The 21,808-nt window shown below is 35.7% G+C and overlaps 1 protein-coding gene across 14 annotated transcripts in view; it reads right to left on the reverse strand.

The window, feature by feature from the left end:
* FRYL (FRY like transcription coactivator) overlaps window positions 1-21,808 on the reverse strand; it is a 171,242-nt gene that overhangs the window by 55,101 nt on the left and 94,333 nt on the right. For 9 of the 14 annotated variants that reach the window (XM_032110470.1, XM_032110468.1, XM_032110472.1 and 6 more), the window contains 19 exons: window positions 21,444-21,545; window positions 18,596-18,640; window positions 15,243-15,346; window positions 14,499-14,607; window positions 13,403-13,489; window positions 12,570-12,741; window positions 11,757-11,889; window positions 11,404-11,511; window positions 9,956-10,193; window positions 9,148-9,333; window positions 8,971-9,057; window positions 7,937-8,205; window positions 7,357-7,552; window positions 6,273-6,397; window positions 4,091-4,148; window positions 2,500-2,591; window positions 1,222-1,394; window positions 627-787; window positions 29-139 (listed from right to left, as the gene is read on the reverse strand). In XM_032110470.1, coding sequence (XP_031966361.1) covers window positions 29-139; window positions 627-787; window positions 1,222-1,394; window positions 2,500-2,591; window positions 4,091-4,148; window positions 6,273-6,397; window positions 7,357-7,552; window positions 7,937-8,205; window positions 8,971-9,057; window positions 9,148-9,333; window positions 9,956-10,193; window positions 11,404-11,511; window positions 11,757-11,889; window positions 12,570-12,741; window positions 13,403-13,489; window positions 14,499-14,607; window positions 15,243-15,346; window positions 18,596-18,640; window positions 21,444-21,545 — 2,556 coding nt within the window. The remainder of the gene's footprint in view (window positions 1-28; window positions 140-626; window positions 788-1,221; window positions 1,395-2,499; window positions 2,592-4,090; window positions 4,149-6,272; window positions 6,398-7,356; window positions 7,553-7,936; window positions 8,206-8,970; window positions 9,058-9,147; window positions 9,334-9,955; window positions 10,194-11,403; window positions 11,512-11,756; window positions 11,890-12,569; window positions 12,742-13,402; window positions 13,490-14,498; window positions 14,608-15,242; window positions 15,347-18,595; window positions 18,641-21,443; window positions 21,546-21,808) is intronic. The other 5 variants (XM_032110473.1, XM_032110464.1, XM_032110474.1 and 2 more) reach the window with 1 other exon arrangement.

The raw sequence follows: 21,808 nt of genomic DNA on the forward strand, positions 1-21,808 counted from the left end.
AAAGCAATGTTGACATTGCCTATATTACCTTTTTATCTTGTGAATCCAAAATATTATCCAGCCATTTGTACAAATAGCCATCAGATGAAAGCCCAACATTGTCTGCAACAGGGCCACAACACAGTACAGCAGACATAGCCTTTGGAAAGCAATTGAAAAACACATTTTAATAACTCAGATACAGGAAGTGCTCTTACCAAGTCCATTAAAATATCAGATAACTGAATTCTAACCTGTTAAGGGAGAAAAACCAAGGGTAGTAAAAAAATGTTTAACATTTTACTCAAGAAATTATTCATTCATATTTTTCTCAACTTCCAAATACAAGGAAGGGTCAATACTAAAATGCTGACATATTGAAGAGTTAATACCCCAGTTTCATTGTTAATGTACATTTAGATTAAAGCCTTTAACTTAAGCAAATGAGAACTAAAGTCACAGGAAGTGAACATTCAGTAGTAATTTTAAGAAACTTCTATAGCGAGTAATAAAGCAGAAATAAAAAAAAGACGCTAAGTCATGAATGGCAACATGGATGTGAAAACCACATCTGAAAAGCCCAAATATCAAATTTACACCACGTCAACATAACAATCTATTTCCAAAATTCAAACGTGCTAAAATACCTTTAATGCACAGTACTGGTGTCTGTTTATTCGCATGTTTCTATCACTGTATCTGTCCAGGGGAGTAAACATGATACTGAAAGGACCTGCCCAATGACTGAACAGCATAAATAGACTGTGGCGTAGACTCTGCTGTGGAAAGACACTTCTTCTCTGGTGTACTGTAAGAAAAGCCCACAGTTATACACACTCCTCTTGTAATTCTTTAAAACAAAGTATGTAACCCAAACAGACCCAAACAACGAATATAGAAGGGAAAATCCATGAAAGACCCACTATTTTAACACCACGATACCTGGACGTAGGTTTGTCCTGTTTAATGCCAGTAGTGTACAAGAACAAGCTATTTATTAGTCCACAGAATTCAAATACATAGACAACCAACAAGACTTCGCCAAACAGTACCAAAAATCTCTCTTAAAACTCATGCTGCTAAAGTTATATTCAAAACTGATGTCACAAATTAATTTAATAAAAGTATTCTGAAAGTCCAGATAAAAAGTGTCTTTTTGTTTAGTTTCTGTTTGGTTGGTTTTGGTTTTTTTAAATATCCTGCATATTTAATACAGTAATCAGAAGTTACATTTGTACATACCTGGAACATTTTGTATGATATTTGCCACTAAGGCACTAAAATGGCATCGGATATCTTTCAATGTATCAGAATCCTTTTCATTTTCTGCTTCTAGGAGTTGTCTTGTTAGATCAACATACTCAAGTAAAGTGTTGTTGAGGGAATGTGTTTCATTATCAAGGCCACCACTTGCACTTAAAAATAAAATAAATTTAGAAAATCAAATAGCATGATAATTACATACAACATTTGAAAATCATTCTTATTTTATCCTTAAAAATACCTACACCCTCATCACTGCAAATACTTGATTCAAAGTAATTTCTTCCTCCAGCTTCTGCTCCAGTGTTAAAATAAAATAGTCCAGTGAAAGCAAACTAATAATCAAACCTAATTACCCAAGGTCACTCATACTTCTACAGAACTAGTTCCTATACTGGGAACAAGTGTTAAAAATAATAATTAAAATCCCCAAATGCAAAGTCTCTTCCCCCTCCTCTAGTGAGAACCTTAAAAGATAAGGGAAAGTATGATTTTAATAGCTGGACTCTAATATATCAGCATGCTGAAAGACATTTCAGCAATGCTTCTGAGGCAACATTCTGAAATATACTGTAGTAGCTTGCTTAAGGATTGAGAATTTCACAGTGATTACATCGTTCAGGTTGACAAATACATGTCTAAGTATCATTGTCTAACAGAGTGGGAGGAGGGGGCTAACCATCTCCTAGCCTACCTGCTCTTACACAATTCCACATGCATAGCAAAAAATGTCCAAGGGACTTGTAAAACATACGCCAAACCTACTTCTTTCAAAGCGTCCCTATGCAAGTAGGGTAAACTGAGGAAAAAAATCTCAATAATCAAGTTAATATTCTGCATCCTTCAAAATTCCAACACTAATGAGCAGTAGTCTTCTCTGCACACGATGTGCTGACTAGCACCAGCACTCCAAGTGAGGCAGAAGTCCTGGAATTATCACAGAATAGTCACGATTTGCACAACTGGTGCGATGCTTGAGCACACACAAACAAGAGGGAACATGACATACTGCCTGTTAAAAGTACTGTCCTGGGGAATAGTAGCATTTTAAATAAAACATAGAACACGGTGACAAAGAACATGGGAGAGAGAGGGATCAGAAAGTCAGCAAAATTCTGAGTTTTATAAACCCATGTCAATTTATTTAGTGGTATACTAAAACTCATTGATGAATTTTGCAAGCTTGTTATACTGAGTCGTAACTATATCAGTGACAATTTGCAAACATCAACAACTTCTCATCCGTGCTGCCCCTACCTGTGACTAATGACACCAGCATCTGCCAACAGTTCAAATATTCGTACTAGTTGTACTCGTAAAATATCTCGACGCCTGCGCCGTTTCATGTTCTGTTTATCAGAGGAAACACAGAATTAAATGAAGCAGAGGAAAAACTAAGTAGAAAACCAGTGTGGAATATAAAAGCATTATTATACCTGTACTACAGCTGGCATCAGTTATCAGAGGTGCGAACCGTTTAAGACAAGTTACCAAAATTGCTCACAATTTTAATAAACCAGATAATGAACAAATGTTTTCCCTGTTGCAACTCGGAGATACACCAGGTTTGCTATTATATGTATTATCCAGACAATGGTTTTTGTCAGTCTCCTGTCACTAAGTGTAACACATGAAACAGTGAAGTGCAAAAGGCAGTCTTCCTACATATTTTGAGGGAGGTGATTCTGTCTCTCCGCTCCACTCTCGTGATGCCCCACCTGGAGTACTACCTTCTGGGGTCCACAAGCACAGGAAGGACATGGGCATATTGGAGGGGGTCCAGAGGAGGGCTGGAACTCCTCTCTTGTGAAGACAAGCTGCAAGAGCTAGGGCTGTTCAGCCTGGAGAAATGTCCAGGGAGACCTCATTGTGACCTTTCAGTGCTCAAAAGGGGCTTATAAGAAAGATAGGGACAAACTCTTTAGCAGGGCCTGCTGTGATACAACAAGAGGCAATGGTTTTAACCTAAAAGTGGTAGATTTAGACTAGATATAAAAAAGACACTTTTTATGATGAGGGTGGTGAAACTCTAGAACAGGTTGCCCAGAGAGGTGAGGGATGCCCCATCTGTGGAAACATTCAAGGTCAGGTTGGGCTCTGAGAAACCTGATGTAGCTGAAGATGTTCCTGCTCATTTCACGGTGGGTGGACTATGTGACCTTTAAAGGTCCTTACAACCCAAAATATTCTACAATTCTCCAATACATATGCAAGCCTGGCGAAATACACTACACTACGGCAACATTTTGAAACAGAAGTGCTTTCCCATTATCTGTAATTATAAATTTATTACTTATAGGAATACTACAGTTACCACAAAAAATACTGAGTAATCATCTCTGGATTTGTTTTTTTATTCTATGAATGCCTACTGAGAGTTCTAAACCTTGCTGTAAAACAAGCTCTCCACTGGAAAATTTTTCATTAGAGCAGTCAGATGAGTTTACAACCTGCTTCATTAAAACAACGACAACCCCAACAAAGTTGGACAGTAAAATTCAATTCTATGTCATAGGTACCACTAATCGTGGGAACGTCACTGATGATATAACAAAGTAACAACTGTGTAATTCTATGATTAGGTTAAAGAAATTAAAAGAATGTGGAAAAGGTTACGGTATTTTTTCATCATTTGAAACAAAATCTCTGATACAGAAATAATAGAGAGCTCAAACATGAAGTTCTTCTAATGTAAACACCTCACATCATTTAAAAAAGCAACATTTCACCTTTTTATCTGTTATACTGACTGTTTTGACATGCAGAAAGTAAAGAACATAACTAACACTTCCTCTTTGTGGAAAGACAGTTAAAACTGTACTCAGTATAATGGAAACTATTTAATTACCTCTGGCCTTCTTTCAAGTGCTTCCTTAATTATAGGATGTAATTCTTCTATTAGTTCCCTAAATTAGAATAATTAAAAGGATAAAAACAAACATCAAATTAACATCTCAACTGAAAGATATTTCTCAGGAACTAGTGTTACAACGTAAGTTAAAAGACCCTCAGGTTTTCCTCTTTACCTGTACCTTTTAAAAGAGAAGTTTCCTAGAAAGATACTTTCCTAATTTAAAGCAGATTATTAAATGAATGTCTAAACAATTATCCCTAAATTTGCATTCTCCAAGTATTATGTCTTATTTCTATCACAGATGATTTTCATTTATTTTTATATTCGAGGTTTAACAAAGCCATATGGTGTAAATAGATATCATTAGGGGGAAAAAGAAGATGTTGGCAGCTTATCATACAATGCTCTTTCAGGTATCATGATACATTTAGTTGTTAATATTGTTTCTTTAAGTCGAGCAAGTCAGAACAGCCTCTTTGAAAACTGAAACAGGTTTTGACACTGTGCTTACATTCCCCATTTGTTCAGAAGCTCCACAGTCTTTATTACTACTCAGTTCCTTCTGCCAAACCAAGACTCTCTTACAACTTCAAAAAGGAGGCAGGGAAAGGAGATCAGTACTCTGGAACTGTGCAGACAAAATTCTAAGGTAAAAATATATTTGGTTTACTTTTATTTGTTAACATAGTAACTACTGCCTCCAGATTTTTTGGAGTGGACACATTTTTCTACTTCCTGTGGTGCTGTAATTGAGACATATCAAAAGCATAAATCACTTCAAGTTTTCATGGTAAATGACTGAGTCCTCTGATACCTCAGGCAAAGTTTCTCCTTCAGAGAATGGGTCCAAGGTGATCAGAACGCTGCACAAACTTTTGTGGTGTACTCACTTACAAGAAAGTTAAGCATGGTTAGATATTGTTCTGTATTTTCTTTCAAATATAGAAAACACAGAAAATAATTTGGAAGAAACCTCTTTGAGCTAAAATATAGTAAAGGGTCAGCTTACAACGGAGATCAAGAGATACCTAGAAGAGTTCTTATTATCAGTTACACAAAACAAAAATAATACTCTAATACATTTAAGTGGATTGCGTATACTTATAATCTACAATGGAAAAAGTTCCAGAGTAAACATAACAAGTGGGGAGGAACGTGCCTAAACCCACAAAAGCTAAACACCAAATCAATGCAGAGCAGCACTGGTGAAGGGTGGGCTACAGCTAGCATCCGGTGTGAGTACATGCACTGGACAGAGAAAAAAGCTGGCCATCATAAACAAAACATATTTTGAAAAGAGAAATTATAAAACTGATGATCAGATTTTTTACTTTTACTTGCTGAATGAGTTGCTTCTAATTTAGAAATCAAGCGTTTCTGGTAAAATTATCTGTGAAAGCTTTTTCTAGACTTTAGAGTTGTTAAGCAGATCTTCAGGATCATGGCACAAAGTCTTGCTTTACTCCTGGTAGCAGAGTAAAGTCAGATATTATATAAAATTATAAGATTATCAAGAGATATAAACAAGAATACGACACCTGAGGACTTGGCAGTTTCAATATTGGCTTTTTATCTGTGATAATACGGGACACAAGTGACTGGAGAGAAGCATCATCTCATTCAAAACCAACAGTATTAGCAATCCCTGGTTCCTTCTACAGAAGCAGAGTTGGTTGCTATGCATGGTACAACTTTATAACTCTCATTATAAGAGATTGGCTGCTGTCAGAGAACATCTGATGGCCTTCCCTGGAGGTTTTCTTCCCTTCAGATGTTCTCACTCTTCATTCATCCTCATAAAGAGCAATTGGCAATACCAGTAAGGAGAGTTTATCAACTCTTACAAACTTGATTCTAATTAACATTTCAAATGTTATTAGTCCACACAATCTGTTCTTTCAGATCAGGACACCTTTTAATACCAATAAGCTGTTTATTCTTTCTACTAACTTCTTTTTCTTTATGCAGGCATGACCTCTACATAAAATTCTTACAACCTCTAACCATCTCTATCATGCCTCTAAATGCTAGAAAAGACAATGACAATCAGTTGTCACAGCTTTTAAAAAAATTCTTAAGAGAAAAAAAAGTAAAAAAAAAAAGAAAGAAAAAAAGAGCTCCGATTTCCCAGCTTTGTAATCAATTAGCATAAAAACAGACAAAAGACAACAGTTACCTAAAAGCCCCTGGGTTGGTCCTGCCAAGTCCAAGGACAAGGGATTCTGTAATTTCCATGCTCTCAGAGCGCATCATTGGAACTATGTGCTTAAACAGGGAGGAAGGGGATGGAATGCCAATAATCTAAAAAGAAAAGATTAAAGAGTAAAGCACAATGAAGTAGTTACCACAAGGTGGTGACATGAAAACATCTACTGTAATTTCACAGTCTTCTCACACGGGACCAGTGACTCAAAATTATAAAAGTGAAACTTATCTTAGACATGGAAAAGATCTTCTGAAATAGTAAAGTAGTATTAACTACTTCTTGCATTACTGAATTTTCACAGTCAGATGACAATGAATGACTCAACATGACATAAAGATGCTTTGCATGTTTAATGTATCTGCCCTTCTTAGGGAAAAAGCAGATTTCTGGCGTCTAATTCTTTAGACTCCCTAGTGGTTCTCAAAGAGAACAAAGCTTTCAGCCTACAGTTTCTCAGACTTAGGGAAAGTATCTTGGTAACAAACAAGTGCAATGGGCTGCTTCTGCCAAAAATCTGCTGCATAGTCCATGAATTATCTTCATGTCTACTGTACCTTTAACAGGACCCCAAAAAGGAGATGAGCAAAAACAAGCAAAGAAGAGGGGAAAAAAAAATCTGCAGATGATATGAAGCAAGGCAGACAGAAAAATGTCTGTCATTGGAAAAATATAACAAGATACACCGTGCCTGAATAGGTCCCTGTTTCAGTTATTGAAGTGACAGGCTATTTGCTCAGAACTGCAGAAGTCTAATGACAGCAAAACCACCCCTTTAACAGCGAACAAAACATTTCCTTATTACTGCCAGACAAGACTCTGAGATTGGGTAAATGTTTTCATTACATGATTAGATTTGCCTTAAAAACATACACAGCACAGACAGGGAAAAGCAAACTAAAACACTATTCTAAACAAATGATAAACAAATGTATCCTAAAAATATTTTCAGACAAATTATACCAGTACCAGTTTCTAATTATAATATTATAGCCTCTGGTGTTTCTATTTCCAATAACATGTAGACTTTTTTACAGTAAGCATTAGAAGGACCTACTCTTGAATCAATGCTATAACCACTGTCAGGGGTCGACGCCAGCGTCTCAGGAGGGGAACATCTCACAGAGCCTGTGGAAGTGGAGGAGTTTGAAGAAGATGCTGCACTGCAGCAAAGAATCAGGTAGTTTCTCCAGAGCCCAATATAGGAGTCACTGCTTGTAGTAGTATTTACTTTCTTTGCATTGATAGGGCTGCTATTAAAAAAGAAAGAGAAGAACTCAGTAGAGTAAATGAAGCTTACCACATTTTACTTAGGTTTTCTACTGAATTTATTTTTCAATTATGCATATGCCATTGCTTCCCAAATTGTTAACATGGTAAATGCTAAATAAGTTATTCAGAGCAGACTTGTACATCAATAATGCATGCTTTTATATTCAAATCTGTTGAACTACAATATGGCCAAAGGCATTAATTAACTAATCTTTACAGCAGATGACTTTTTTATCTAGATAAATCTGCTTTAATTTTTTGTTATATAAAGCTGAATTAAATCCACAGACGATATAAAGAGTTTATCTGTTACCTCACCGAAACAATAATGACACTTCCTGTATTTACTTTAGAAATCAACTTACTTGATATCCACTTGTGGAGACAGCAGCTGAAGTCTTGTATAAGCAAATGTCCAAGCATAGCTTACAGCTGTTGGGCAGTGTTTTGGAAGATTTTCCTGCTTCATGAAACTTGAGAGGCTTATAATCCATGGATCTTGGCCTTGAGTCACATGTGCAAATATCCAAATATGTGAGGGACTGATCACATCAAACTGGTGGCTGATTGGGGAGGAATTCCAGTCAGCCAGAGTTTGTAAATCTATTGAACTGGGACAGTACAGTAAAGTAGTCTGTGTGCACAGAAAAGACAATGAGGCAATATTTAATATCCATGTATATTAAATAACAATCTCTTCACTGTTATTTTTCTAATAAAGTATCAGTGTTGAAACCACATCTGGAACAGATAAAAAAGTAATTTATGGGGTTTTTTTACAGAATTTCTTAATGTGAACAGCTATAGAAACAGATTGTTTGAGAACAAACTGGTATTAGGAAAAAGAAAATCCTAGAAAAAGGCCCTTTCCTGCCTAATGATTTAATTCTTCCAAAAGATTTGTACTCTAAAAGCCTTACTACTGAATTCCAACTTGTTTCCTAATCCTAAAATCGGAAGTTTCCTTGATACTTAGGAGTTTACGATAAATACGTAAGTATGGAATTCAACTGTTATTCACTGACAGTTATTACAGCTTTCATCATGGGTAAGGAGCACATTGACTGCTATGATACTGTATTACTGCAGAAAAAAGCAGTGCCCTTTGCTTTTAAGAAATTGCCGTCTATGAGCAAGATGAGAAAAAACAGATAAAGACACAGCTGTCAGTGTTTATATGGTGGTGATAATGACACACTATTAAACAAAGTTTACAACAGTGGTGCCAAGCTCACAACATTCCTCAAGATTTTTGCCTTTTTCTCTTTGTGGTGATAAACTGCTGATAAAATTCGCATGAATGTACTGACACTATCATTTAAAAGATATACTATTTATTTGGAATAGCTTTGCAGAATAACCTCATCTTACAAGTAACTTTCCAAAAAAACTGTCCTACCTGGTCAGCCCCCGTGAGATGTATGAAACTCTCCAGGATAGTAGCACTTAGTCTGTCCATTACATCTATAGCCAACTCATCATCGCTCTACAAAACACAGAGCAAACCAAGCTCAAAGAATGTCAAAATGAAAGCAGTTTCACCAGGCATTCATAAGAATGGGTCATCAACTCTTACCTTTGAAATTTCTAGAAGTGTGAACAAGGCCCTTATTTCTCTGAGAACGCTGACAGCTAATCGCCTGGTGGCAGGCCTTGTGCTGCAAAGGATGACCAAAGCAAAGCCTTCCACCACATGAAATACACTGGAATAAAGGGTCCTCTCCAGGGGAAGGGTATGGGCAGCCCCATTGGATACACCACGCTAAGAAAAACATCAGAGAAGTTAAGCAAATGAAGAAAAAATAAACACAACTAAGATACAGTTCCATTATTGGCGATGGCAGATTTAATCATAAAATATTTAGATTTTTGGCTACTAGTCAAATTTTGCATTATGAGGATGACATAATATTAGTCACTTCATTTTTTATTACCTCTCTGAATTTAGTCCAAACAAATACCAGAAGAACATCTTTATTTCACTTTCTCACAAGATGATGCAATGAGAGCACAATTAAAAAAATCTCAAGCAATACTCTTTTGTAAAAGATACTAATATAAAATTATTTGAACCCATTCTACTGGCTAGTAAAAAATGGTGGGTTTTGTTCTACTGTTTAATAACTCCTACATATTTCCACATGATGACCTACAATCTAAGCAAAATGTGGTCATGAATTAGGGTTTAGGTAATATTTAATAATTTGAGACTAAGTCTGTTTTGATAAAAATGTTGATTTAAAGTAAGAGATCTGAAAGTCTACAAGCACTGTAAGAAATTTAGCTGAATTTTTATTACTTAACAAACCCAGTAAAGCCCACTATTAAGTTTGTATGTAGATTCAAACTATGTTTTAACATCAAAGGACCTTATATAGATATACCTGGGAATCTTGGCTTTTATTGTGCATTTGGGCTGCTTGTTTCCACTGATTTATGAGCTGCACTAACATTTTTACTGCATTGTCAAGAAGCGTTGGGTGGATGTCAGTCACTTCACGCACAATAAAATATACAAATCCTGAAAGAACATCTTCCCGCCAATCTGGAAAATCAAGCATTAATGCTTGGAGTGTATTGAAAGCCAAGGCACGAAGTTCTTCATCCATATGAATTGTCAGCCTGTTTAGAAAAAATAGTGGTATCATCATCACCCTAGATAGGCATACTCTTAACCAGTCTTTATCATTTAAAGTTTGGTGTTTTCCTTCTTTACTGTACAATGTAGAACAGTTCCAGAGAGATGCACTTTCTGCACTGAATAAACCTGAAACTGGCTAGTGACAGAAGGCACTTCTACTACAGCAAAATGACGCAAGGTTTCACAAAACTTAATACAAATAAACTATTTTCAAGAGAGACCGTCAAGTCTTTAACAAAGGTACATCTTTGCATGCCTCTGAACAACTGCCTTAGAGTTCAGCAGACCAGCACCCTGTGACGTATAGGCTATTTTCTTCAAATTAAAACTGAAAATAACACATTATTTTTGCAGTTAAAGGAGATTTACTTTGGATATGAGAAAAAATTCACAAAAAAATCCTCTGCATAGACTTAAAAATATGTCTAAGCCTGCTATGGTAGAAGACACTTATCCCAGCATTATATTATTACTTAATACTTTCATGTCTTTTATATGATTTTTAACACTGAAGAAAGTGTTAGAAAAATCTTATTCTCTTACGTTATTACTAACTTTTTATATATTCAACTTAACATGTTACATAAAAATGAATTTATAATTTCAAAGCCATAAGCTGTTCTGTATTTCTGTGCCAAGACTATTCTTGCATTAAAAATTTTTAAAAAGTCTGTCTCAACTATTTATCAGTGCTGATAAGGTACATTCAATTTAAACTGAGATAAGGGATGAAAGAATATGGGTAGTCTTGGATCAAAAAAATGGGAAAAAAAAGCAGGATCAGTAGAGAAAAATAATAGTTTCCCCCAAGTGCCTGTCTCAAATTTTAGCAGTGTCAAACAAGAATGGCTTTATGAAAATTTATAGTATTCTCAACAGAAAGAAAAAGAAAGGAAAAAAATATCATAGCAGTAACAAAAAGATAAAACAAGTTCAAAAAAACAAAGCAACAGAAATAAATTCCTACTTCTCAAAATACTCTCTCTAAAAAAAAGTGCAAGGTCTGCAAGATAAATTTACCTCCTGCTACCACGGCCAGTAAAACTTGACCAACTGCAGAAGGTTGGCAGAAGGAGCAAGGACGGAGTCTGCACGCAGTGACTCACACTGCATAGTGAGTGCACTGACAAACGTGCACACGCAGCATTTAAAAAAGAATATCCACTGAGAGCAGAATTCCATTTCTCTTACCTTGCAAGCAATTCAATGAGGTCAGTCCTACTCATGCCATCTGGAATCAGTCTTGGGATAGCAGCAATGCAAGTTCTGAACAAATCTATCTTAGGTTTCCTCTCACCCCTGCAAAAACAGTTTATAGCCAACAAAGAAACAGGAAAATCTACTTCAGTACACCAGACATATATTTTTGATTTCATGCCAAAACTAATGAGGTAATAAACATTTTTATCAATAATCAATGAAACTAACATTCACTTAATAGTCAAGTAAAATTGTAACACATTAATGATGGCATCTGCAACATTAGAGCATAGAAATAATGCGATGCTACTGTGACAGCAAAAATGCTGCAATTCAGTACATACGTGATCATGTCTTCTGGTTCTTTATTGGACATCTGCACACTAGTCATGCACATGGGCCTTCCAACTTCTTTGTCCAAATGCCTAAGAATGCTATCCAGTGCTTTTCTGACTTGAGGATAGTAGATGGACATTCCTGAAAAGCCAAAGAGTTCTATCACTTTTTTTCATATTTTTATTAAAATATCTGCCAGTTATTCAGCTTAGGACAAATTTCTTATTGCACAGATGACATGAAATACATACTTTAAGTGTCAAAACAAATGGATGTATATATGAAATATGTATCTATAAATATACAAATATGAGATATTATACAAAAGTAGAAGTTTCCTTCAGAAAAAACATAAGCAATGAAGTAACCATTAGTTGCTTCTCTGTTTTCTCAATTCTAAGCTTTTTAGTTCTAGTTTAAATTTAGTATGTTGAAACAGTCCTTTGGAGATGACTACCTCATTCACAGATGATCAACAGAGCACAGGGATCAAGACTGTCTTACTCTACCCAGCTGTGAGACATTTGGGTCATTTTAGAGTGACATCAAGGGAAAAAAACTTGCTGTGCTATTTACCACACCAACTGCACTCAGGCTTCTTTGTGCTTATTTGGCAATGCAAAACACTTCAAGAAAAGACATGGATTTGGTCTGAGACACCAGTCAATGTTGTCTAGCAGCCCTCTCCAACAAATCAAAGCAATTCTTGCTAACAACTAAAATGAACACATAAATAAAGTTACACAAATGTACTGCTTGAGAATAATTAAGAATATATGCACACATATTGAAATGCCAACTTACAAAAGAATACAACATACCTATAACTTTTGCTTCCTCGTCTGTCAGCGTTTTATTAAGAAAAATTTTCTTCACACGTAGAGTATTTCCTGAAGGAAGAACAACTCCTGTTGTTGGCATTGGTGGTTCACCATCTTTTTGCTGCAAGCTATCTGCTATGACAAGGAAGACTCTGAGGCCAATATTCATCCTCTTCAAGAGCAAAAAAGAGACAAAAAAAGGAAAGAGAAAACATAAGAAATTACAATATTGAAGCAACACAGAGATAAAATACAAATTGCATTTTTCCTCTCTTTTAAACAGACAGCAGTGCAGTTCCAGTAGGACAGGCTTATTTAAATGTTACATATTAGGGTAATGAAAGTAACAGGAATAAAGTTTAAGCTTTCAGTGCCACTCCACACTCTCATTCAAGAGAACTGACTTGGCTCAGGCTAAGATAGAGAACATTTTATAGTACTGAGCACTAAAGGACTTGATATGAACCTCCAGAGCAACACATTGAAGACAGACATTGCTTAAAAATCCCATGTGTTAGACTGGGTCTTGAAGAGCTAGGTATGACTTTCCTGAAAAAATGCTTTACAGTTACACTGTAACAAAAAAAAAGCTTCCTGAAATTATTGTCAAAATGAGTCTTAACTGTAGAACAGCTGCTGGGTTGCTCACCTGAAATCAAACAGCAACTGTGCACAACTACAATTACTTCTTTAGTGTTAGGAGAACACAGAACACTCCTTCAGATAATCATTAATCTGCTTTTAACTTGGCTCAAACATAGTTAACCACTTCCCCCCCCAAAAATCCCCCAATGCCCTGTTCTCAGGGCATGCAAGTAATGAGCTTTTATTACCTCTGGATTAATAGTGAAGGTTTTAGGTGATTTTCCAACACTAAGAAGATCAAATATTATTTCTTTCATTGCAAAATCCAAACGTTCCTATAAAGGAAAATAGATTAGTGTGATCATCTCTTTTCTGTTAATATGCATAACTTCTTGGCTTTGCACAGGTACTGGGTATCACGTCTTAAAAGCTAAAAAAACAAAAAAAAGTTTAGAAAATAATCCTTTTTTCCTCTTTATTTTTATAACTTAATTTTTTTTTAAAAATCTAGTACAATTCAACACAGCTCATCCCTGATATGGTTGAACTATTTCTCCTGAAAAAATTCCCAGACAATTCATCTCAGATCAAACACATTTCTATGAATAAGATGAGCTTTTATAGAAAACTAAAAATTAGGGATAAAGAGAAGCCCTAAGGAATAAAAAAGTATTACAATATAAACACAAAAAATATAAACAGTGATGAGTTATGTATTCTGCCTCATCCCTGTATGACCAAAAGCAAATCATTTTGGAAGCTGAAGCACAGACAAGCTATTTCTAAAACAGGAAAAGATGTCTATAATCTATAAGGTTAATGATTAACGAGAGTTCATCTTGTGAGATTGTATCTTGCATTTGATATCAGGACATGAGAAGTACCTAAAATAATATAAACCATAATGTAATGCCAACTATACACTACTGCATTCATTGCACACTATTTCTATCTATAGAGGCCAGTCTCCAGGCTAAATATAAGTGGGTAATACTGTTCTAATGCTTTGTCCCTTATAAAAATATCATAATGGATATAGTAGTTATATTAGTGTACTATATAAATATATGTATACACACACAGAGCTCCCAACAGTGCAATACAAGTGTAAATACTAATCATCATAATGTTCATACACAAGTTTTTGAAGCTTAAAAATAAATAGTTTTGCCACTACTAGAAAGAGAATGAGTTCTTTCATTTGTTACACATATTTGGGGAAACTCTATTCAAGATATGAGACCATTAATTCAGTGCAAATATTTCAAAAACAAACCTTAAATTTACATTTCTTCCAAATCATGTTCACCCTATTATTACAGCTCTACCCAGGTGTACTCTTACCTGAGCAATGAACTGAATAATCTTCACAAATATATTCAGAGGTGTGTCTCGTGGGACCACACTACGCGATCCTTTTGGGAAAAGTGCTGATACAATGCTCATGAGACGGCTACAAGAATTTAGAAACAGAAAGAAATAAAAAGGCCTTTTAAAAATCGCTCCTTATAACAGCACAGATGCTACAGTTCAAATCTGGAAGTGTGGGGGTGTGTGGCTACTATGAAATAATACAGAAGCCTATGACAGGTAGGACCACCTACAGGAAGTACAGCCCCAGCTGTCACAGGCAGCAGGATCGTGAACTCTGAAACTCTATGAACTGAAAAATATCCTGTTTTAAACCAGTTACTAATAGTCAGGAGGAGGGGCAAAATCTGAACGACTATTCCCAATTCTCATTGTAGACAATTATAAAGAAAACCTTTTCATTTCCAGCCCATACTTAGTGATGGACACTTCACACCCGATTTGTTCTGGCACCATTAGTGCCTTTTAACTTTAATAAACTCCCTGCTGATCTCTCTGCCCTCTTCTATCCCTGCAAAGACAATTCTAGACTCTATTCCTTCTTTCCATCAAAATACTGAAGGGCTTTTGGTTTCTCTATTATGACAAAATGCTTGATCCCCTGTTTACTTGACTAAACTATCCCTGAGCTGGCTTCAAGATCTCTTCTGTTATCACTAGGTGGGAATAAAATCTCCAACAATCAATAGTTTAAAATACTTTGCATAATGAACTTACCTTTGAGTTACAGTGTTGCTTTCACATTTAATTCTAATAACATAAACCCACAATAACCTATACAAAGATTCCAGTGCAACTCGGGACATTTTGGGATCTTTATTCTGTAAAATAAATTTTAAAATACAGTTATTGTTGCCTGTTGAGACACTGACAAAATTAATTACGTTTATTTACTTTTGAAAATAAACTTTTTAACAATGAAAGCAGATGGGTTTAATACTGACTACAAGGTTTTGATATTTTTTCATAAAAACAAGCCTGTATTGCATATTTCCAATACTTCTTAAATTTTAAACTAGTAATTCCAGCTCATTTTACACATCTCTAACTCTGAGGGCAGAGCAGTAACTAGAAAGCAGATATTCCTCTTGAGATGAACACACCAAGAGTATATTGCTTTCAAGAACTTTTCTCAGAAAGGCATTGGCAACAAATACCTACTTCACAGCAGACTAATTTATAGTTTGTCTAAAACAGTGGAGTAGCTGCTTTGGATCAGGCACAAGGTCTCACTCCATCACTCAGTCTGTGACAGCAAACAGTAGCAGGTGCAGAAGAAAAGAATGCAAAACAGGGCAGGCACAGGATGCTTCTCTGGGTGTGGCTTCACACAATGTAGACACTTCCTGCAGGCTGTATTAGTGTTCACCCACTTTCAATGAATTTTTATTGTAATAATTATGCTGCCTTTTCTTGAATTAATATAAAATCTTGCAGCACAATTCAGTCTAAATTATGTACTGTGTGCAAAACAATTTTTGTCTTAAAGCTGCTACTACGAGTCTGTCTTTGCTCCTCCAAGCTCTTAAGCTGTGTAAACCAGTAAGTAACTAACATTCTTTATACCAGCTCCAGAAACCTCCTTTCCAAACAGGGATTCTTGGAGTACTTACAATCTAAAAGTGTCCAGCAAGATTCTGGACTTGGCCATAAGTACAAACTTCCGAATACAATAAATGATTCCCAGTTGCCAACTTTTTAGGCATTAACCCAATCCAAACTAACAAACCCAAGCAACAAAAAACCAACAAAAGAATCCTAAAACCACACCTTCCAATCTCCAGTGAAGTCTCTCTGTTTCAAGATATATCTATAAGATGACTTGAACATAATTAATTTCATATTTTGTGCCACAAGCCAGTGAGTCAGAATAGCAGATGACTTAGTCCTTCTAGGAGAAATGGAGTGCAAATTCACAAAAGGTGTAAGTGAAACTACAACCATACTGTTCAAAAAGAGATGGTCTCATTCATGGTTCTCTCCTCCACAACCTCAACATTCCCTCTGCATTAATCCTAGCAGTAAGAAAGTCCAACTTGCACCAGTAAGCTGATCAAAGTAATTTCATGTCCATGTCTGTGTAAAAGGCTATATACACAAAGGAGAGTAATTCTGGTGGCTTTAACACAGGTGGGTCCAGACCACTGGTTTTGGCAGCATCTTATTTTAAGAAAGGCTAAAAGCCTATCAGAGAATCACAGAGGCAGAAGTGGTATTTCAAAGTAGTACAGACAAGTAACATACACGACTGACTACCAGAATATTAGAGGGAATAACTTAACCCAGTTTACATTGTGATAACGCTGTTCTACTCTCCCTTCACACTCATCAATGTGTGCTGCCATCACCTCTGAATTAGCACCTGTAACCTACGCAGTGGCTGAATTTAGGAAAAGTGATCTGGACAAAATCTACCCAGTAAGAAGTTACACCTGTCCCTGATTACTATTCACACTCATAACTGTCCCACTGTTCAGTTAATTTACCTGTGGTGCTACTTTGAGGAAGAAGCAAATGTAACTGTACCAGAAGGTGAGACTGTAATAGCTTTGATTCTAATCAGCTTAAACAGCAAAAACCCCACAGTATTATTACTCATTGTATTTAATTTACAGGCCAACAATTACTGATTGTCAAAGTAGGCTGGGGAATTCATTGGTACATGTGTTATCAAAGTCTATCTGAAATGCATCTAAAACTGAGTAATGCTCCAATTTTCTTATTTCTGATATTCTACAGGAGCACTTAATTTAGAGGCCCAGAAGTAAACCAAAGAATTACTGTTGGCTTTCAATCATCTAGTAAAAAAAATGGTAAATGTAGCAGGTATTTTAATAGTAATATAGCAGATATTTTAATAATGTGTAAACAATTTTCCATCTGTTAGCAGGTGTATCATCCAAGAGAGCTAATTCTGAGTAGTTACGACAAAGTTTGCTTGATATAAAGAATAAAAAGGAGCAGATAAAGAGTCATTCACCTTTTAAAAAGAGTTAAAAAATAAATCCTGCAGTACTTTTTTTATTTTAAGCATTGAAAGTTTTCATTATCACTTCCTATAATGAAGAACTAAACAAATGTGCTAGAAGAAAATTGCTTTGGGGGTCTGAATTATAGCACACTTTGTATACACCTGGTGTTAACATGTCAGTATTTCTTTCTTCTTAGATGTTACAGCAACTAGAATAAGGAATAGATGGCTGTGTAATTCAACAACCTCGCTGAATTTTAGTCTTTTTTTAGATTATGTCTATCAGATCTTAAAGTACTGTATATGGGGTATTTTTTAAACATAGTTTAGTTTAAAATCCTAAAACTTTTAACATAAATTATGGTATCAGCAGACTATGAAAAAAGTTGTCAAGAACAGTATCTGTTACAAAACCAAAAACGCAAGAGCAAATTATGGTGGTTTTACATGACACATTAAATGAGTCAATGAAACAAATCTCAATGATGGCAAGAAACAAAATAGCATTTTTCCACGTTAGTCAAATGTAGTCACTTACTGAAGAAAGTACTTTTTAATACTGATGTTAAACTTTTCTTCTGTTCTGAACTAAAACAATTTCTATTTTTTAAAACCTGCAAAACCAACAGTGTAAAAGTCTTTCAAGTTAGTGCACCGCAAGTTGTTACAGTAAATCAGTTTCACATTTTTTTTATTGTGAAAATGTTTTTTCAGTTTGCTCACATGCAAGACACTTTTTGAAATGAAGTAACAAAAACCCCCATACATCTGAATAGGTAGTTATTTCCAGTGGAAACATGCACTGCTGTTCAGGGAAACCAGCTGTGATATTGATAATCAATCTTACAAAGCCACACTTTCACCCCCAAGGAAAAATTGGTACTAGACAATTTTCTGATCTTTCTCCTTTACTCCCTGGCAAGAGAAAAACATCTATGAAACATTAGCTATTCTTAGTCCTGTTGCTTCTTAACAGTACTAACAGCAATTTTAGAAAGAAAGGAAAGCACAAAATACAACAAAGAACATAAACCAAAACAAAAGTATTTACATGAGACAAAGCAACATTTCACTGAGTTACAACAATATATTAACTCACCTGCAGTGTTTCTATTTGTTTTCTGATACTGTTGTTAGATGGCATCTAAATAAAGCAATGTGAGACAGCAAAACATAACAAACATGAGAATGGAAGGCACATGCATGTTAGATGAAAAAAAGCACAAAACCAACAGATAGCTGTCTAGCAAGGACTCTATTCAGTAGAAATAAAGGGTTTGCTATAGTGGCAGAAAACGTTCCTTCAACTTTTGAGGTTTTGTGATAACAGACACTATGGGTAAACTGTGAAAAAAAAATACTCTTTTTCCAGCCAACAGTGGTGCAGAATGACAGACACTGTCCTCTCCCATTTCTGCAGCTTTTAAAAATTTTACCTCTCTCCAGAAGAGGTAGTAAAGATACCACAACAACTCAGATTCATCCAAGAATTTATCAACTTTCTGATAAACTTGCTAGAATTTGTCTGTCTAAATACTAGTCAAAAAAAGTAAGCAAAGTGTTTTACAGTACTGACCCAGTGTTACTGTCTGCTGAACAAATTCAGAATTTTGCCTACACTACAGTGTGTAAAAAAATGCCTGCTGGGCTCAGTGCTGAAGCAGCATCCCAGCAGCTTTGTAGGACAAAGCCAGCTATACATATATATTAAAAAAAAAAAAAAAAAAAGCCCTTTAGTACACTCCTGGTCTAAACTGACTCTTACAACTCACTGATATGCTATCTGCATTGGTCCAGACCACTAGGTTTCCTCCTTTCAGCACAGCTAGGATGTTCTCACCACACACTAAGCCTGCTTTGAGGATAACTAAAGGCAATGTGCACTGAAACCCAGCACAGAGAGTTTACAAAGGCCATAAATACTGCCAGGTTTAGAATTCAGAGCACTCTCAGGAGTATTATCAAATTTAATGTAGCACCAGAAGGTAAGGCAGGGTATGAACAAACTCTGCATCAGGTACTATGGGGCAACTGCAAAGGTGTGAGCTTTCACACCATGGCAAACGGGAAATGGCTTATTTCAGTCACCAAAGTGCGACACACTGTTCGTGGCTAAGTAAGAGTTTGCAGTGGGCAATCACCAGGGAATAAAGAGAGCACCATGAATCCACGACCTATGCTACCTCTTGGTGACTTGCTAGCATGCCTGTACTCTTCACAGAATATCCCTGTGACAGACTGTAAGTGTTATCATTATTTCAATTCCTAATTTGTTAATGTCAACAAATACAGTAGGGGTAGATGAATTCTATTATTGCTCTAAGTATCTCCTAGTAACTCTCAAAATTACTTTATTAGTTACAAAGACACTAGAGGCAATGGATTCAGAATTTCTTATTTTATTTTACAGATTTAAATAACTGCAAATAAAATAATTTTAGTCATTAGAAAATCAGGAAATAAAATGGGGAAGGGGAATCTAAAAGACTAAACTGCTGTGAAATTCAGATTTATAAATTAATGAGATTACTTATTACAGAGTGCATGCATTTAATTAGCTTCAGAAACAAAGGAACACATTAATTCATAAGACACATGAGGACAGTGGGGGCGTATTTTTCAAGATTAAGCTCAACAAAGTTTCTGAACTAGGTAGGCACCCAAAAAACTTGATAGTATTTGGTGTGCCAAATTAAACCAAACCATAAAATATCCTAAAGAACTCATTGATGGCATAGCATCATAACACTGCAAATTCTGAACTGCAGAAATTCGTATGTGGAATTTCTGCTGAATAGAGCCTTACAGTAAATGTGTTAAGCTGTTAGTGGTTAACAAAACTAAGTAAAATATAAAATGCATGCTCAGCAACTATCAGTTAAACTCACTGGCATTTATAGTTTTAATACATCCATTATCAGCAATGGACATTATGCCAGAAAAAGGCAACTCCTAGACTGTAAGGAGTTTTTTTAAAAGCTTTAAAAACAAAAGCACAAGCAGCCTCCGTAAGCAAAATAAACCACAAAACAAAAATCAAGGCAAATATTGCAAAAGAACTGCAATAATGTTAGATGAAAAATATACAGAACCCAACAAGCAACAGAAAGATGTGAAAGATGTTGTAAGAACAAAATGACCCTTAAAAACAATCCAAGCAGCTAAACCGTTTTCTTTTTGACCTCATGCCGGTTTACGTATTTTACGAATAAGCTTCAGAATTGTCACTCGTACCTAACCAGAATCAATGTTGTGAAGGAGGATCAAAGAATTTATTAGCCTTTTCAAAATCAATACATTAGGCAAAATCATGAATAATGTTAATCATAATCAAGGAAAGAACATGTACAACAACTAATGCTACAAGAAAGTCACTAATTTGTAAGTATCTTGATGTCTTTATCAACCAATTGATGCTTACAATTATATCAACAGAAGTCACAAGTTAAAGGGACACTGTAATTGTTTTTTTAAAATATGTATCACAGGCTGTAGATATAACATCTTTTCTGGTGTCACAGTTCATTTTCTATTCCTTCAGTAAGTGAATAAGAGAGAGAAATTTTGCACTTCCTATACATTCTACTTAGAAGAGCAGACAAGTCACTTATTTTCTCACATCTAATTTGCACACTAAGAATTACAGGTTGTATTTTCTCTGGCATGAATAGCCCTTATTAGCAGACACTTCTGCAGATTTTACTCAATAAAAATTATAATCCCCACGGGGACCACACGTATTTCCAACATGACATAGTATCACAAAAACTTACTACTAAGTTTAATACAGAGACTCAAAACATTTAATTTCTTTTTAGAAAAATATTTCAGTGTCCTTTTAAACAGCCAAATATTATTCATTGTTTATTTGGCATAAAAATGCTGAGAACATATTGTAATAAATGCTAGTGATTTGCAACAGTTCCTAAATTAAAAAGGATTCTTACCTTTAGATGTGACAAACAGTTCTGCAGGAAAACGTGCCAGTTATTTAAAAAAAACTGTTTCTGACTGACACACAACAGGCAGGTGATCAATGGATACAAAGCCTATGAGTAGGGGGGAAAAAGAATTGATCAAATTGCTCTTTTCAGACCTCCTAAGTGTTGTACATTGAGACACACGGTTGTTGCCTCTCACTCTCACAGTTTTGGCACTGCATGGCAGCCTCTCCCCTGCACTGGGACACTCGTGCCAGGCACAGTGCCCTGGGTAACCTCCGGGCGCTGTAAGAGCTCAAGGTGTCAGACTGCAGCAGTAACACCAAGGTGAAGCTCATCCCCCAGCAAGGCCTGATCTCCAACAAGGACTG

The sequence above is a fragment of the Corvus moneduloides genome, chromosome 5 (assembly GCF_009650955.1).
Source record: "Corvus moneduloides isolate bCorMon1 chromosome 5, bCorMon1.pri, whole genome shotgun sequence".
Lineage (NCBI taxonomy): Eukaryota > Metazoa > Chordata > Aves > Passeriformes > Corvidae > Corvus > Corvus moneduloides.